This window comes from Mustela putorius, unplaced genomic scaffold, assembly GCF_011764305.1.
Source record: "Mustela putorius furo isolate JIRA1106 unplaced genomic scaffold, ASM1176430v1.1 tig00003867_pilon_pilon_pilon, whole genome shotgun sequence".
In the NCBI taxonomy this organism is placed as follows: domain Eukaryota; kingdom Metazoa; phylum Chordata; class Mammalia; order Carnivora; family Mustelidae; genus Mustela; species Mustela putorius.
Window position 1 is genome coordinate 7,575,045 of NW_025422019.1, and position 17,866 is coordinate 7,592,910.

Consider the following 17,866-nt stretch of genomic DNA (forward strand, 5'->3'; position numbering starts at 1 on the left):
TGGTGTCGCGGTGCATGCGATCCCCCTGCCACCCTGGGCCTTTGGCCTTTTGGTTTAGATTCTTGAAACTTGCCCACTGGGGAGTGAATGCCTCTTTAAACAGTGCCCATGAAATTGTGTTAGGTTCCCGGGTTCAGAACTGTGTTCACATGATAACCCCCGGGGGCGGGGGGAGGGGGGCGGGGGGGCCGGGACAGTGTTTCCGAAGTAACTTCCTGTTCTGTGCTCTTGGCAATTTCCGGAGTCAGGTGATTGTTGTTTTAATAGGTGAAGGCCCCAAATCCAACAGAAGAGAGTGTGTATGCATCAGAAAATACCTCTATCCAAACTGTCCTAGCCTCGAGCTTTCCCTCCCCAGGACAGCTGTCATCCCTGGGTCTTCACATACATGGCCCAGCTTCCTCTGCTGGTGAAGCCAGTGCACCCACGCCCGCTGTTTTTACACTGACAGTGTACATAGACACGCTGTTCTGTAACTTGCTTTATTTAATAGCCTTGCTTGGAGTCTGTTCCCCATCTGTTCGTACAGAGCTTTCTGGTTCTTTATCCAGAGGTGTGGCTCCGTTGTGTGCATGATGGCCTGTTGGTGCACATTTGGTGCTTCCTGGGCTCCTGGTCGATAGGGTGCTGCGAGTGACCGCGGCAGTGTGAAGGTCCGCATATGGTAGAAGTCTCTGCAGGCTTCTGTTCTCAGCAGGCTCACTGGGTCAGGGGGCGCAAACTACAAGCTGCTCTGTAGTTGGGATGGATACTGGAATGTCTTTCCCCCAACTCAGACTCTCAGGCATCTTTCCCTCCCCACGACAGCTTTACTTCTGAGATGAACTGTACTTCTGTCCAGTGTACTTCTGAGATGAACACTGTCACAGGCACTGCTTCCTCTTATGACTTGTTACCGCTGGAGCCTCCTTTTCCTGGGCTCTGTTTTTTATTTAAAAAAAGCAAAAAATCCAACTATTCCCCCCTGCATTCTGCAGTCAGCCCAACTTGGGAGCGTTTGTTCATTGCCTAGTGCGACTGGCCCAGAAGGCCCCCACAGATGCATAAGGCCCAGAACTAGCCATGGTGGGGGTTACAGCTATGGTTAAAGTGAGGCCCTGGGCACAGAGCAGCTAAGAGAACAGTGGCTGGTCCTGGGAGGGGGGTGTGTGTGCGAGCAGGTGTAATAAGCCGTATGCAGAAGGGTGTTTGCAGCAAGGCAGAGTACGGAAGCTAACTCTGCAGCACAGACAGACCTGTAGTGGCGTTTCAGCAGGCTCAGAGTGACAGTGGCCAGAAAGCTATGGTGCAGGGAGAGCCTGGCTTACTCACTTAGCAGCAGAAGAGTGCCAGGCCCCGCAGGGTGCCCTCCACATTCCCACCACCCTCTGCCTCCAGACACCTTTCCCTTCCAGGCTGAGCCTGAACCTCCCTGCTCCTGACTCTCCTTGGACATCCCCTCACTGGAGGAGAGCGCTGGGGGTGCTTCAGACCATGTCTGTCCAAGCCCTTGTCAGCACGCGGTGCTGCTGGTGACAACCCCGGCCTGGCCCCGTCCGTGACAGGTTGTCGACCTCTCCGCTCCCGGGGTTAGCGCCACGGCATTCCAGTCCACACGCACAACAGAGTTAAATATTGACCAGCCTGTGGCTCGATGGGTGATAGTGAATCTTCAGGAATGCTTCAGATTGGCCCTTTCTGAGGAGGTGTCATCACAGGGAAGGGAAAAAAGTGAATACTTGGCCCGCTGGCTTCCCCAACAGGCAAAACCTGTATGTCTCTGCTGTCTCTGTCTGGGTGATTCTCACGTATGTTCATTTTTGGCTTCTGCACAAAACTACCTTGAGGTCAAGGATCACATCTGTCGTGTCTTCTGTGTCTCCCTTAGCTCCTAGCAGGATGCCTGACGTGTAACAGATACAGAATGATGTCCAGAGGGGTTGGCTTGCTTTTGGAGGCGCTTACCTACCCTCTGCTCTCCAGGGCCTGTCGGCTGATTCTGTTTTCAAATAGTGCAGGTTTTAGTACTGAACTCCTATATTTTTTTAAAAAAAGATTTATTTGTTTATTTACTTATTTATTTTGGCGGGGGTGGGGGTTGGTGTGGGGAGAAAGAGAATAGTGGGGGGAGCAGAGGGAGAGGGACAAGCAGACTCCCTGCTGAGCACGGAGCCTGACTCACAGCCCTGAGATGGTGACCTGAGTGGAAACCAAGAGTCTAGACACTTGACCAACTGAACCCCCCCGGAGCCCCAGTACTGATCCTCATTGATGACTTTTGTTTGGAAGTTATCTGTGTCCATTGCTCCCTCTTCTATGCATGGACACACATTTGTCTTTATCTGGAAAACCTGCCTCTGGGCAGCTGGCCTGTGTTGTCAGCTCTCTTTTCTTTTGGACCCAGGGGACGGGACGGATGATGTTTCCCTTGATGATTCGACTGCTAGAAAGCTCACAGAGACACATGCCTTGCTTTGCTTGCTCTGGGAATGACTGAATTTTAGGTCTCTTCTTTGCCAGGCTTGATTGCTTGGGCATGGCCCTAGGAAACTCAAACTCTGTTGCCTCATGTGGGGCCTGGGAGGTTGTGGGAGAATGTTGAGGGATCCGTGGTGTCCTGTGCTGGCCTCGGTGGATGCTGCTTTGGGAGAGAGAGGAGCTGGGATAGTACATCTGTAGCTGAGTTCCTCCTGTCACGGCGCTTGAGTCATGCTGCCCTGTGCTCTTTCTGCAGTGTTCCCCGTGGCCGGACATGGCCTACCAGGTGAACAGTGCTCCCTCTCCAAGCTACAACGGCTCTCCAAACAGCTTCGGCCTTGGCGAAGGGTATGTCCGCCCTCTCTTCCTTTGGGGCTCCTAGAGTGATGATGGATCTAGGCTCCTTTCTTGATCTTTCCTCTGTATCCTCTGCCCCCCACCCCCCCACCTTGGTATGCTGGCATCAGCATGCGCTTCAGGGCGGGACTTTGAATATTTGCACGGGTTTCTGTGCTTGGACACGCTTCTGTAAGCACTGTCTGCTGGGGTAGCAGCCCAGGACCCAGCGTCCCACGCCTTCCCCCTCACCGTGGAAGCAGGTTGGCCTGTGGGTGCCCTCCAGGGCAGAATGCCTTCTCAACAGATGGAGCCTTAGGAGGCAGCCATTCTGGTAGCCCTTGACGGCTGCGAGGGGCCATCCTCATTCTTTCTGCGGTCCTTGTACGCATTCTCCTGGCAGCACGGGTCAGCTCAGGATGTTCCCTGGTCCGGGCTTCAGGGCTTGTCCCACAGGAGTGGCCTCACTCCCGCTTTCCCGGCTCTGGAAGTGTACAGGCCACACTGCCTCTGAGGTGACAGTCGTGCAGGGGCTGGCGGACCTGTCCCAGGCTGTGGGGCGCTGGGAAGAGCTCAGGGCACCACTGTGATGGCTCTGGACATCCTGATCCTGTTTCTGGGGGGACAGCAGGAGCAGGGAGACCATGGCAGGTTTAGGAGGTAGGTGTGGAACCTGTGGGCGCTTCAGAGCCCGTGCTTGGCGTCCAGAGACCTTGACTAACGGGAGAATGGGTGTGTCCGTGAATTTGATTTCACAAGGTCACAAGGGGCTTCCTTGAGAAGGGCAGGGACACAAAGCCTAGGTGTCATGTTCAGATTCAGGTGGACCCAGTGTTAAATCCCCATCTCTGGAGTGAGTGGTGAGTTCTTAACCTTCCGCAGCCTCATGTTCTCCACTAGCAGGGGGTGAGGATTGGTTCAGGGTTGGGGGACGGTGCGCCTCATGGACACTGCACAGAGGGCAGCTCTTGTCACTAACGACCCATCTGAGGGTCATCCCAGCGAGGGCCTTTTCTTTAGTGTCACTGTGGTAAGGTACACACAGAGTAACCCCAGCTTGTCCGTTTAAATCAGAGTGAGACACCTGCGTCCCTCCACGTTGTGCCTTCTCCAGTCTCTGTCTGGGAGGGTCATTTATATTTAAAACTGTATCTTCCTCTTAACTTAAAAATGCAGGTGTTCAGGTGTGCCTTCCCCATGAGTGAGCCCTGGCGGGAGGGCAGGTGCCTCCAGCTATGACCATATTCTCCTCATCAGTGGGTGCCAGACTGCGGCTCCCTGTTCAGGGCAGGGGTTTGGCTGCTGCTGTCTGGGCACCCAAACGGTGCTTGGGGATCCTTGGGTAGCCTGCCCTCCCCTGGGGCTGAGGCTGGCGGGGGTGGGGGGTGGGAGACTCTGTAGACCCTGAGCTCAGGCTAGAGGGGTGCTCATTAGCTGTGATGTGTTGCCAGCCAGAACGTTGTGTCCGCCCTGGAGGGTTGGTCAGGGATTTTGAGGGATTGCGTGGGCAGTTCTGCCAACATGTCTCTGACCTGGGGAATTCTTGAGGCCCTGCTGCTTTTGCAGTGAGGGCCATTCCATGAGGGGAGGAGGAGCGCCACATTGGGAGAGGGGGCTGTGCCTGTGACTGATCTCTGGTTCTTTTTGCAGGAACAGTTCTCCGACGCACCCGGTGGAGACCCTGCCGCTGGGCAATGATGTAAGTGTGTGCCACTGGGCTCTCCAGCTTGTGTGTCCCTGGGGTGACCCGGCATGCTCATGTCAAGGCCCCCTCCTCTCTCTCTGCCTGCAGCACCTGCTTCCGTCAGCCTCGATCCAGGACGCCCAGCAGTGGCTCCACCGAAACAGGTTCTCACAGTTCTGCCGGCTCTTCGCCAGCTTCTCGGGTGCGCATCTCTGTGTTGTTGGTAGAACCCATGGGGATCCCAGAAACACATCACAAAGCCAGGTGGCTTCCTGGACTTGGCCGCACTGCCTGCCGGGCTGGGACCCGGTATGGCATGGGTCACCTACTCACTTGCTGACCCTGAGCCAAGTGCTAAAGGAGGATGTCCTGTCTGTTGGGAGTTTCGAGTCGAGTGTGGCTTTCAGGGTGGACCATCTGGGTCCTCTAGGGTGGGTCCCAGTCTGCCCCGGAAGGGCCTCCTGCACCAGGTGGGCTGGGGCACACTCGGCAAGCCTTCTGGCTCTTCCCATCACCCCGCCACCCGTGTGTCACACTTTCTCTGGAGCCCTGACCTGGGAGATGACAGTGAAGCCATAGGGAGGAGAGGAAGCTGTGGCTTCCTTCAAGCCCTCACCGGTGGGGCTGTCTGACAGAGACCTGGGGCCAAGGCTGTGGGTCATAACGGTAAGCAGAGAGGTGAACCCTGCCACCAAGTCGAGGCAGTCCAGAACGACCGGGAGTAAAGTACTGACCAGAACTAGGTCAGTACTTTACGAGGACAGTGGCTCCCATGCACGTCAGTGACAGTGGAAGGAAAACTGCTCACGGTCATCTTTGAGCTCAGCTTTGGTGGGGCTTCCTTTGAGCTCCGAGGGAGCTTGTAGCTTTGAGTCTGCACAGGTGTGCGGACCCCATGTTTCAGTGCTGCATGACCCTGTGGTGGTGGGCAGTCTCAGAGGAGGGGCCTGGCTCGTTTTGGGGAGGAGCAGGGAGGGATGCTGCCATTTTGGGGGTGCCAAAGAGAGTGCGCTTGGGCAGAGGCTAGGTCCAGGGGAGCAAGGGAGCTAAGTGGCTACGGGGGACAGTGAAATGTCCAAGGAGGCAGAAAGTGCAAAGGCCACAAGAGCCTGGCACCCAGTGGTGAGGCCACAGAGCCTAGCACCCAGATGAGTGGGGCCAAGTGGACTGGGGAAGGTGAGGTCAGAAGGGACCGAGAGGCCTGGTAGAACAGTGGAGGGATTTTGGCTTCTACTTGTCATGTAGAGGGAGCCTTTGTGCTTACAGAATTATGCCTGAAAAAGGGGTTGGATGTTACTGCTCCTGGCCATGTGACTGCTGGCTGGTTTTCAGCGGAAGGTGATAGCATACTTGTCCCTTGGAGAGTCCTAGGGCACAAGGCTCTAGAGGACTTGTTGGGCTTTGAGGACGGGACTGCATCCACGGTAAGATGTTCATAGACCTTTATTCATCATCGCTCCCAGCTGGGAGCAACCCTGGTGCCCATCAGCAGAGAATGGACATGGGACTAAGGTTGTATTCGTGCGATGAAGAATATGTAATCATGGGCATGAATGAGCCCTTAACCAGAATTGGGAGGGAGGGAGCTGGACATAGGAGAAGTGCATCCTTGTCCATTCCCCTTACATAAATTTCAAAGTTTCAGCAAAGTTTAAGGAGATGAGGAGTCAGGACGGTGGTTCCCCAGAGGTGGGGGCGAGACTGGCACGGGTGCCAGTGGGAGGTGGGAACGTCTGCCTCTCGTTCGTGTCCCAGAGTGTGGTTGCACTGAGGAGGCCACAGGCAGGGAGCTGTGCACTTCTGCACTTCGACGAGCATGGGTCCTCAGTGTCCTGTGCTGGGTTACGTGTGCTTGTGTTAGTGTGCTAAACGGTACGGAGACAGGGACGGGCAGGCACAGCTGGTGAGGACCTTTTGGCTTTTGTAAATGCCCGTCTGTTCTGCTGAGCTGGAGAACACCACTCAGCTCTTGGGCTGTGATTTCCTGATGTTTAGCTTTTTGTTGTTTCTCTGTGGAACGTCTGGTGCCCACGGAGCGGGAGGCTGATGCTTCCCTGTCCCCCACTCTTCCCTGTCCGCAGTGCAGTATCTGCAGGTGCCTGAGGACGGAAGCTTTCCTGTGTCTCCCACTAACGGGTGGCCCCATTTTCCTGCCTAGGTGCTGACTTGCTAAAGATGTCTCGGGAGGATTTGGTCCAGATCTGTGGGCCTGCAGATGGGATCAGACTCTTCAATGCCATCAAAGGCCGGTGGGTATCAGTTTCCAGCTGGATGCAGGGTATGGCAGGGAGCCCCATCTCAGCAACTTGGATGCTGCCATGTGGGCCCTCTGGTGGGGACAGGGCTCTTCCTGGAGCAGGTGCAGGGAGGAGGTCCTGTGAGAGGGGATCAGGGCCATGGAGGGGGTGGGGGGTGCTGAGCCTGCCGCAGCTCACCCCTCCCTGCAGGTTCCTCCTGCTTCTCGGTTTGGCTGGAGCCTTGGTTTCTGGATCTGAGCCCCTCAGCCTTCCCCTCAGGTGCCCAGCTGGTTGCATCATCCAGCCGCCTCTTTCCAGAAGGAGGGGTGGGACTCTGGTGCAGCTGTCTGTTCTCTGAGCAGACCAGAGAGCAGGGCTGGGTCAGCTGCGGTGGAAATGTTGGGCGCCACGCTGTTGAGTCTAGCAGCCCTGGCCACACGTGGCTGAGGGGTGCTTGGTCTCAGGCTAGTGTGATTGACCGAGTGAATTTTAAATCTCATTTCCCTGTCACACATGGATAGCACAGTTTTAGAGTGAGGGCGAGGGCCTGGGTGTGCATCTCAGATCTGCCTCTTCCGAGTTTTATGCTAGACCAAAGCCCTGACCCCTGTGAGCCTCGGTTTCCTCCTCCATAAGATGAGGGCTGTGGTTCCAGTGCCCTACATTTGTGAGATGGAATGAGGGAGGCACGTGAAGTTCTGGAAATGGTTCCTGGGGCAGGGTAAGCCAGAGAAAGTGTTCGCTCTTGTTACCGCCCTGAAAAACACTCTGTGTCTTGAGACGGGTGTCTGGACCGAGAGCCCTCATGGCAGCTTACAGGATCTGGAAGGGTTGGCCATCCTGCTGCCTCTAGGCAAGCCTGCCTGAAGCCGTGGAGGCCCGTACAAAGGCCTTCTGCATCTGGTGGTCTCCTTTCTTCTCCCTGAATCCTTCCGCCTGCTAATTCCACCCTGTGTTCTGGAACATTTCTGGAATGTTCTCCCCACTAGCCCCCTCCCCCGGTACCTGCTGTTTATTTCCCCTCCTCCTGCCAGGAATGTGAGGCCAAAGATGACCATTTACGTCTGTCAGGAGCTGGAGCAGAACCGAGCGCCGCTGCAGCAGAAGCGGGACGTTGGTGCGGACAGCAGTCTTTGTGGTGAGTTGGGGGGGGCCTGCCTCCGCCCTGCCAGCCTGGGGCTGGTTTCCGGGTGGCCAGGTCACAGGAAGACTCAGCAGCAGTGTGAGTCCTCTTGCCGAGAATGTGTCCACTGAGCCACCTCACTCAGCTTTCTCGCAGCATGAGTGTTTGTTAAACTCCCTCCTGGGATTAAAATGTTGAAGGTGGAAGTCCTCTCCCAGAACGGCTGGTCTAGCTTACTTAATTGCTGCCTGGAGAGCAGGCTCAGAGAGGGGATGCGCCCCCCCCCCCATAGCCACTTACGTAGCCACTCATGGGAATCAGGCCTTTGGGCTCCCAGGCTGGTGATGAGTGACTGCTCGATGGCTGGATTCCCATAGTACTTCCTCCTGTGGTGTCCCCCCCAGCTGGACCAGTCTTTCCCGTTTGGTTTGGTGGCTTAGTTCAGGGTGCCTCAGGGGCATGTGACTTTTTAGGGTTGGCAGTTTGGTGAGAGGACAGAGGCTTTGAGGTCAGCTGAGTGTGGGCACCAGGGCTGGCCATGCCGCGTATTGGCTGTGTGGCTTTGGGCAAGGTACCAGGGCCTGTGCACCCGCTTCCGCATGTACAGAATACAGATAGTGACGCTACCCCCAGAGATGGGCGGTTTCGGTGAGACAAGGCATGTTTAGCAAAGCACCTTACTTTGCCTTCTGAGCGTCTGTGCATTCTGCGGTTCTGGCCAGCGGCCGGTCTCAAGCTGTAGAGTCCATGTTCCTCTGTGCATGTCTGCAGAGAATGGGGGAGCACTGGTGGAGTAGGAAGACTCCCTAAGTCCGTCTAAAGAGCTTCCTTCCCGTGTTCTCACTGACTTGCGTTTCCTTGTAGGCACTGTTGGGAATATTTCCCTGGGTGGGGGGACACTGAGGCACAGGGTGGGTCACTGTACCCCAGGTGACAGCGTTGTGTGTAGCAGAGCCAGGACCCAAACATTGGGACCCTGAGAACTGGTTTTTGAGCCCTCCATCTGGCCCCTGGACATTTATGAATGATGACTAGGTCCTCCCACAGCTTCTCAGCTGTTTGCCCGGGAGGATCAGATCCTGAGCCTTGGGGGCAGAAGGAGCAGCCTGATGCTCCAGCATAGCTTGTGATTCATGCTCACAGAGGCCCTGAGTGCTGGTGCTGCCCGGGCACAGACCCTGGGGCCCCAGGACGTGCAGATTGTTCCAGGGCTGGCTTCTCCAGTGGCTGAGTTGGTGTGATCCTGGGATGGCCTAGTTTAGAGCCTTGTATCCCAGACTGCTGCTGGCATGGCCCTGGAGGAGAGGTGGCTCGGGAGGAGTCCAGAGGAGTGTCCCATGGACCCTTCGGCTGCCCCAAGCCCTTCTGACAGTGCAGCAGAAGCCCGCTGGAGTCTGTCACAGAAGAGTGTCCTAGAGAGGGGCCCTGGCCTCCTCACCTGCTGTCCACACTGGGGGCTAGGGAGTGGCCACACACTCTGCACAGGACCTGACGGCCGCTCAGCCCATCTGAAAGCCTGGGACGGCCAGTCTGATGTGTGGCTGGAATGCCGTGGCCTCGGAGCATGTGTGCGTGCACGTGTGTGTGTGTGCGCGCACACATGCATGCATGTGTTTGAAACACAGGGCCTTCTGAAGCCAGTCGTTCCTCAGATGAGGTACGAGTTAGGGAACCTCTAGTTCAGTCCAGTTATGCTTTGCCTTTGAAGACCTTGAGGCCACCGAGTGTGGAGGCTCCTGCCCCGAGGCCCCTGCAGAGCTGCCTCCTCCCTGGCCGGTTTGGGTTTCCCGTAAGGAAAAACTCCAGGTTGGTGTTAGCTTCCAGCAGGGAGGTGATGCTCCCAGGGCCTCTCTTCCCCTTGTGGCCACAATGCTGGGGTGGAGTGGCATTTGTGCTGTGGAAAAGGGCAAGGATGAGACCCGTTGTGATGTCAGGTTGCAGTTACCCCTTGTGGGTACCTCTTAACACTGCTCATGGGAATGCACGCTGGTGCAGCCACTCTGGAAAACAGTATGGAGTTCCTCAAAAAGTTAAAAAATAGAGCTACCCTATGACCTGGCAATTGCCCTACGAGGTACTTACCCAAGGATGTAAAACTACAGATCTGAAGGGATATGTGCACCCCAGTGTTCAGAGCAGCAATGTCCACAGTAGCCCAACTGTGGAAAGAGCCAGCTGTCCATTGGCAGATGAATGGATAAAGTTGTGGTTACACACAAACACACACACACAGGAATATTACTCAGTCATCAAAAAAAAAAAAAAGAAATCTTCATTTACAGTGACACGGATGGAACTAGAAGATACTATACTAAGTGAAATAAATGAGAGAAAGACAGTTACATGATTTTATTGGTGAATTGAAGAAACAAAACAGAGGAGCATAGAGGAAGGGATGGAAAATGAAAACAAGGTGAAAGCAGAGAGGGCGACAAACCGTAAGAGGCTCTTAACTCTAGGATACAAAGTGACCGTTACAGAAGGGGCTGAGGTGGTGGGGTAGCTGCATAATGGGCATTAAGGAGAGCATGTGATGTAATGAGCGCTGGTATTACATTAAGACCGATAAATCATTAAACTCTACCTCTGAAGCTGATAATACACTATATGTTAATTGATTTTAAATAAAAATATTTTAAAAGGAGCAGTTATTCTTAAATCCCACTCTTTGTCTCCTGGAGCCATCCAGTGACCCCTCTAAGCCATGGGAAGAAAGGAAAGAGGATGCATGATTTCTTCTCATTCCTGCAAGGGTGTGCATCTGGTCACAAGTCAGAATCACTAGCAGCTTGTTAGAAATACAGAGTTCTGCCAGCTGATCTCCCTCCAGCCTCTGCCCCGCCGTGGGCATCATTGGGTATGGGGTGGATGCAGGAATTCTCTGTTTTATGTAAGATCCCCTCAAAGGGACTAGTACAGGAATGCAGAACCATAGCCTGGCTGCCTTCCCCCTGCCGGTGGGCGGTCGAGAGGCTTGGTGCCTATTAAAGCCAGGTCCCACGGAATGGGTCTGGGCACAAGCATACTTACAACTGAATGACTGTCTTGGGGGCTGGGGGTAGGCAAGCTCCTTAGAAAGCAGGGTGTGTTCTATAGAAGGCCATGTCCCTTGCCCTCTAGTGTACCATGCCATCTTCTTGGAAGAGCTGACTACCTTGGAGCTGGTTGAGAAGATCGCCAACCTGTACAGCATCTCCCCCCAGCATATCCACCGAGTCTACCGGCAGGGCCCCACGGGCATCCACGTGGTGGTGAGCAATGAGGTGAGCGCTGCCCACACCCCCACTCATGGCCTTGGGGCTACAGGGAGGCATGGCAGACAGGCACCAGAAATGCTCCCTCTGGGGTTGGGGAATGACTTCTGCCTGTTTTATCTGCATGCCACATGCCCTTGGCTGCCTCTGGAGTGCAGGGGGAAGAGTTCTGAGGCTCTGAATAAGCTATCTGGTATCCACTCTGCCTCCCATCCTCAGCCGTGTGCCTTGCAGGGACGGTGGCACAAACCGGCCTTCAGAATGCTTACAGTCAGGACTCCAAGAAGTCAGGGCGGCTGGAGGAGGAGGAGGTCCCAGGGATGGGGGGAATGGACTGCAGGCTGGATGATGGAGAGGAGGCAGGTCACATGGGAGCACAGAGCCTTCCTCTGCTGACTGGCAAAGATGCCATGGCCTTCCTGGGTCTCCCTGGGCTGCGTAGACATGTGTGGGCCACAGGAAGCTGCTGGCAGAGGGCACAGAGTGATCTGATCCCACTCATGGCTGAGGAGGATTTGCATCTACATTTAGGCATTCCTGATGCCTTGCTTAAGCTTGTTCTATCCTGGACCCCTCCTCTTGATGATAATAGTCAGGAGTGACCGCATTTATCTGCTGCTTACTGTCCTAAGTGCATGTGTAGCCACTCATTTAATTCTGGCAGCCTCCCTATGAATGGGGTGAAACCCCATTTCACAGAGAGGAGACTGAGGCACAGAGAGGCTGAGAGAGGCTGAGTAAATCGCCCCAGGTCACATAGCTGATAAAGGGTGGAGCTAGGGTGGGGATCCTGGTGTCCAGCTGCAGAGCCCAGCCTTGTAGTCAGATGGCTAGGTTGGCCCACCTTCCCGGAAATGAAGCCTTTAGAGAAACAGAGTGGGGCTGATGGGAATGCTGGTTGGGCACCCTGAGTCTCCAGAAGACCCCAGCAAGCCAATACTGGGAGCTCTGAGAGCATCTGTGAAGAGGACTGTAGAGGAAATGGTACACGAATGGTGTCTGGGGGAGTGGAATGTGGGCTCTGGAATCACACGTGTCCCCACTCGGACCTTGCTGCTAGGAGCGGAGTAATCCTGGGCAGGTTTACTTAGCCCCTTTAAGCCTCCATTTCCACATCTGTAAAGCGGGGATAATTAGACCCACTGAGCAGGTTGTGGTAAGGATAACATGAGAAAACCGGGTCAGGCACTGGGAGACACCAGTTAAGCTTGTGGTGGTGGTAATTGACGATGCTGGGCACTTTGAACTTTCCGGAGCAAGTGATGGAGAAATCCTTAAATGTGACAGGATATAAACTGTAAGGCTTGTGTAGTTGATATATTGACATTATTGGTGATAATCCTGTTGCCACTTTTCATTACAGTTACCTGAGCCCCTTAAATGGGAGTGCCCCCCATTTCATGGGAGTTGAGTCCTGGAGGCTGGCAAACCGGTGGTGGTTTCCTTCCTCTTGAATTAAAAAGCAATTCATGGGTCACCTGGCTGGCTCATTTGGGGGAGCATGAGACTCTTGATCTCAGGGTTGTGAGTTTGAGCCCCATGTTGGGTGCAGAGATTACTTAAAAATAAATCTTTAAAAAAAAAAAAGTGATTCACAGTTTAGTGTCAATCAAGAAATCTAAAATAGCGGAGGGCAAATGCAAAAGGCACCTCTTTCCCCTACTCTTTCCCTAGAGGAGTTTGTACTGGCTTGCTTGGATGTGAACCTGCTGGATAATGTTTTGAGAAGGCATCTCTCGTGGGCCTGAGCATTGTTTAGGCGTGGGTTCCTAAGCCAGCTGTACATTTATCTGGCACTTGCTCCTTTGGTTCCTGGGTCAGAATTCTTCCCTATCATTCCATTTAAATTTCAGGCAGCTGTTTCCCTACCCTCACTTCACAGACAGAATGAAGCTCAGAGTTCCTGACCTGAGCACTTCCTTGAGAACAATCCCGGGAGGTTCAGACACCTGAGCAGTGGGCTCCCGTGGGGGCACAGGAATGAGTTTCTTTGGTGAAGACAAAAGCCAAGAATGTGCGAACCCTTGCCATGTCACGGGTGCCTGCGGGAAGTCCCTTCCTCGGCTCACCCCTGCCCTCCCGAGTGGGCAGTGAAGCAAGTGAAGCAGAGAACAGAACCACAGTGCTAACCTCCGCTAAGTAGGCAATTCTTATTCCCCGAAGTCTCCTTGCCTCTTAACCCTGAATCAATTGGAAACCTTTGGTTCTTAATTGCCCAGAGTGCTGGAGGCAGTCCGGCCAAACGTGGAGCGGGCCCCCGAGGTGCAAGGGCACTTAATTAAACAAGGGAGTTACTGATTAAGCCCGTGTGGGATGTGTGTAGGGCCTTGCATGCCCAAGTAGCTGGGCTGCCAAGAGCCCCAGAGGGAGCAGGCCAGCAGTATGGAATAAATGTACTTCATGCATCATTAGGCCCTGCAGGGAGGGGCAGGGGTCCACAGGTGGATGGATTTGCAGGATTTGGGGGCAGTAATCCAGAGGAGGCAATGACATATGGGTGGCATTTTTTAATTCGAAAAGGAGTTTTGCTGCGTGTTAGCTAGTGTGTGTTGCGGGTATGTTTAAGGTTTTTTTTGTTGTTTATTTTTTAAGTATTCTTTCTGTTTGTATTGTGAAGTACAGCATATGTGTGCAAGGAATATATGGAACTTATTTTTACGGTTTAAGGAAGAAGTGCCCAATCCTGACACTCGGGTTGATTCAGGATTCTGTTAGAAGCCTCTTTGTGGGCTGATTTCCTCTTCCACACTACCTCTCCACCTGCTGGTCTGAATTCTGTAGTAATCATCCCCAGTTCCTCAGTGTATTGCTTAATTTTGCCCATTTTAAAACTTCATGTAGGTGAATAATAGCATGTTTTTCTGTGACTTTCTTCCATTTCACTTTATATCTTTGAGATTGATGTGTTTAGGTGCTGCTGGAGGCCCCTGGCCCACTGGATGGCATAGCATAGCCTGATGAGGTCACAAAAATAACTGATTGACATGGGGGCGGTTTCCAGTTACCGCCTTTTTTTTTTTTTTTTTAAAGTTTTTATGTTCGTAATCTCTGCACCTCACTTGGGTCTCCAACTCAACCCCAAGATAAGAGTTGCATGCTCTTGGGGCTGAGCCAGCGGGGTGGCCCTCCAGTTAACATTCTTTTTTTTTTTTTTTAAAGATTTTATTTATTTATTTGACAGGCAGAGATCACAAGTAGGTGGAGAGGCAGGCAGAGAGAGAGGAGGAAGCAGGCTCCTTGCGGAGCAGAGAGCCCGATGCAGGGCTCAATCCCAGGACCCTCAGATCAGGACCCGAGCCAAAGGCAGCGGTTTTAACCCCCTAAGCCACCCAGGCACCCCTCCAGTTTCCATTCTTAACAGCCAGTGCTGCTGTCAACGTTCTTAGGTGGTTCTAGAGAAACCCCTGGAGAAACCATATGCAGGGGTTTCTTTGGAACTCTGGCTGGAAGGAGTAGCATACCAATCATGTGGACAGCTTTGTAAAGTGGTTGTAGAGACATTCCACCAGCAGTGGGAGCCAGTTCTAATTTCTATATCCTGGTTCTCTTCTTTTGCATGGGAGCAACCCCATTTTACAGATGGGCTTAGAGACCTGAAGGGGAAAGATTGACTTGTTCAAGGTCACCTGGTAGTTAATCAAAATGAGAACTGTAGGGGCGGCTGAATAATCGTTCCTTTCCTGCCACTTTGTAGACACAAGGAGTGGTTATGTTTGAATTGGTCCTCATAGGACTCTGCTACGCAGAAATACTAATTACCAAGTTGTGTGTGTGTATGTTTAAGCACTTTAGTTTTCTCTTTGTTGCTGTTAACACACATACATGCTCCTATAATGTGTCCATATAGGGATTGGAGGTCTCAGTAAGTACGAGAAAGGGAAATGAAAGCGCACAAACATGCAGTCTTGTACTACCATGTTAATGTTTTGGTTCCTTGCCTGGCTCCTTTCTGTCCTTTATGTTCAGTTTCTGTTATTTACGATGGCGATCATTTTGTACATTTATCTTGTTTCGTGTTTCCTTAGTGAATGTTAAGTGGAACCATTTCCCTGCATTTGTGCAAATATGGTGACTTATTTCTGCCTGCTGTGGTGGCTGGGCTCTTGTGTCGCTGTGTGGCTTTTCACATTATGAACTCATGGTTGAAGGGACATGGTCTTTCTTTTTGCCTTTCAGATGGTGCAGAATTTCCAAGATGAGTCTTGTTTTATTCTCAGTACCTTAAAAGGTAAAGCCCCCCACCCCACCCCTTTTTCTTGTCTATGTAAGTGGGGCCTGCCGGCACAGTGGGTCCCTCCGAGAGACATCTGGCAACATGCTCTGGGGGAAAGGAACACATACTTGCTCTGAAAGCCTGCCCTGGCAATGTGAGAACTTCTGAGATTGGCTCCAAAGTCAGTTCTGAAAGGGAAATCTGGCCAGGCAGCGTGTGCTCTATAAACTCAGTGCCTGAGTAGAAGTAAGGTGCGTTTGACTTTTTCCACAGTGGGGGTCTCCAGGAGGAGCAAGTGTGGAATACAGCAGCTGAGCCTACAGGCCTAGTGGGTCAGGGATCTGGGGCAGTGGAAGAGCATGAAGGTTCCCCTGAGGAAGGGGTCTGAGAAGGAACTCTTGTGCCAGGAGAAAGGGGGAACTAGCTGTGATCTAGTCTAGGTCTGGGTGAGGGTATATCACCATATATGGTGATGATAGGGTTGGGTGGGGCAGGTAAATGTAGGGAGTATATCAGAATGAAAGCCCTCCAACAAGGTCATAGACCCTGAATGGTGACAGGGCCAGCCCTCTCTTCCTTGTTCTGTTGGATCTAGCCAGCAGCCGCCTTCAGAGAGCTGGGGGTCAGAATACTCTGAGAACCACAGTTTGTCCAAAGCCGCCTTGAATACGGAGCCTTCTTGAATATGGAGTTCTTGGGCCTAGAGCGATGGTAGAAAGGCCCATTGGCAGAAAGAAACTCAATAAGGCAGAAGGCATGTGAAGGCATGTGTTAAAAATACCTGTTTTTGTTAGCACACTTCACTCCATGCAATTACATTTGGAGGCAATATCCATGGCAGGGCTTCTGCCTGGTACCCCAGTACCATGCCCTGTCTGATTCCCCAAGGTCATGGCATCATGCCTTTCACCTGAAAAATGCCCCATGTTTCTCTTCACAGCTGAGAGCAATGATGGCTACCACATCATCCTGAAATGTGGCCTCTAAGCAGAAGTATCATGTGTAAAGGAGAGCCTCCCACCCCTAGCTCGTGGATTCCCTCGGATGTAGAGATTGCACCACTGTAAGCTGCGGCCTCTCCTGGCAAGCTGTGACCAGGAGGGACTTGGCCCAGTCTATGAAAACCACGGACCAATAACCAGCAGAAACCCCGGGGTGCAGTCTCTGGCATGCAGAAAGCCAGTGGCTCCTCTCTCCCTTCCTCTTGGACTCCAGCTTTTGAATGGTTCCTTGTTCTTTGCCTGCTGCTCTAAAGAGGCACGTAGCGGGGACATCTTCTCTGAAACCCTGCTAGTTCTTTGGGTATCTTGGTGCCACTGTATCCTTCCACCATTCCCCTGCCTCCAGGGAAGGCCCTGGCTCATCCCCAGCCTTCCCGTTGACAAGGACTGCTGGATGGATGTAGGTGGTTTGCCTCCATTCTGTCTTCCTGTTGGTCTCCCTCCTCAGAGACCCTGGTGAGCATCATCTTTCTGATTCTTGGTTGGATTGATGGGAATGGGATTTATTCTGTGCCTTCTGCTTCTCTCACCTTGACTCTTGTTTCTAAGGACCTGCTGCCCCAGTGCCCAGAGATGGGTTTTCCAGTCTCTGCATTTGCCATGTATACAGCACAGTCCATGTGTAGGACCTGCCACCAGACCTGGGTCTACGCCATTAGGAGGGAGGGAGAGAAAAAACTGTTCCCAGGTGCATTATCACAAGTATAAAAGGGATGAGACAAGAGGATTCTTTTTCTTTTTTTCTTTTTTATGTTGCCCTTGAGCTTCTTTTATATAATTTTTTTTTTCTCAGCAATCTTGGGTTAAAGGAGGACTAGGAAATGAGCGTCCCACCATGTGATCAGATGACCTTGACAGTCAATGATAGCAGGTCCTTGCAAGGACTTAACCAAGTCCCATTTAGAGAAGACCTTGGTTAACTACTGCCAAATTTGCCAAGTTTCCCAGGGACTTTGTCTCTTGTCTGGGGTCCCCCATTTAAATGTTCATCCTTGTAGAGGATTGTTTCGGCATTCTGCCTGCATGGGGATGGTTGGATCATCTCCCTTAGTGGCTTAATTATGGGGAAATTTAAGTAACTCAGTTACTAATTGAGTAAACTCATGAATTAGTTTTCATCTTGCCTCTGTTTCTGGGACCCAGTCATCTCTACCTTTTGCTAACTTACGTTTATCTTCCAAAGCACTGGGAAACCCTATGACCAGCCACACAGGATTGTACAACTTGTAAAGTGGAGCTTTGGGGGAATACTGTGTTACGATCAAGGATGATCAGAACCACGTAGACCTTGTTTTACAGATGAGGAAAGTGAAGCCTAGAGGGGAGAAGCCACCTGACTGATACCACGTAGTGATAGGGCAGTGGTAGAAATTTATCATATAAACCAAGACACTTGAGATGGTGGAAGGGGCTCTCTGGTCATGGTTATGTTAGGACAACGGGTGAGTTCCTCCAGAGTACAGCAGGCTCCTGGTTCCTCTTCTGTTTAGGGGGAGGATGGGGCAGCAGGTAACAGATTTATTGGGATACAGTTCATAGACCATACAGTGTTCTCGTGTAT

At 52.6% G+C, this 17,866-nt stretch overlaps 1 protein-coding gene across 2 annotated transcripts in view; it reads left to right on the forward strand.

Annotated features, from left to right (window-relative positions):
* Nucleotides 1–17,423, forward strand: part of TFCP2L1 (transcription factor CP2 like 1) — a 58,418-nt gene extending 40,995 nt beyond the window's left edge. For both annotated transcript variants that reach the window (XM_004759777.3, XM_004759778.3), the window contains 8 exons: nucleotides 2,714–2,805; nucleotides 4,444–4,492; nucleotides 4,586–4,679; nucleotides 6,636–6,726; nucleotides 7,749–7,852; nucleotides 10,958–11,100; nucleotides 15,268–15,319; nucleotides 16,245–17,423. In XM_004759777.3, coding sequence (XP_004759834.1) covers nucleotides 2,714–2,805; nucleotides 4,444–4,492; nucleotides 4,586–4,679; nucleotides 6,636–6,726; nucleotides 7,749–7,852; nucleotides 10,958–11,100; nucleotides 15,268–15,319; nucleotides 16,245–16,291 — 672 coding nt within the window. In that variant the 3' untranslated portion in view covers nucleotides 16,292–17,423. The remainder of the gene's footprint in view (nucleotides 1–2,713; nucleotides 2,806–4,443; nucleotides 4,493–4,585; nucleotides 4,680–6,635; nucleotides 6,727–7,748; nucleotides 7,853–10,957; nucleotides 11,101–15,267; nucleotides 15,320–16,244) is intronic.
* Nucleotides 17,424–17,866: the final 443 nt, after the last annotated feature.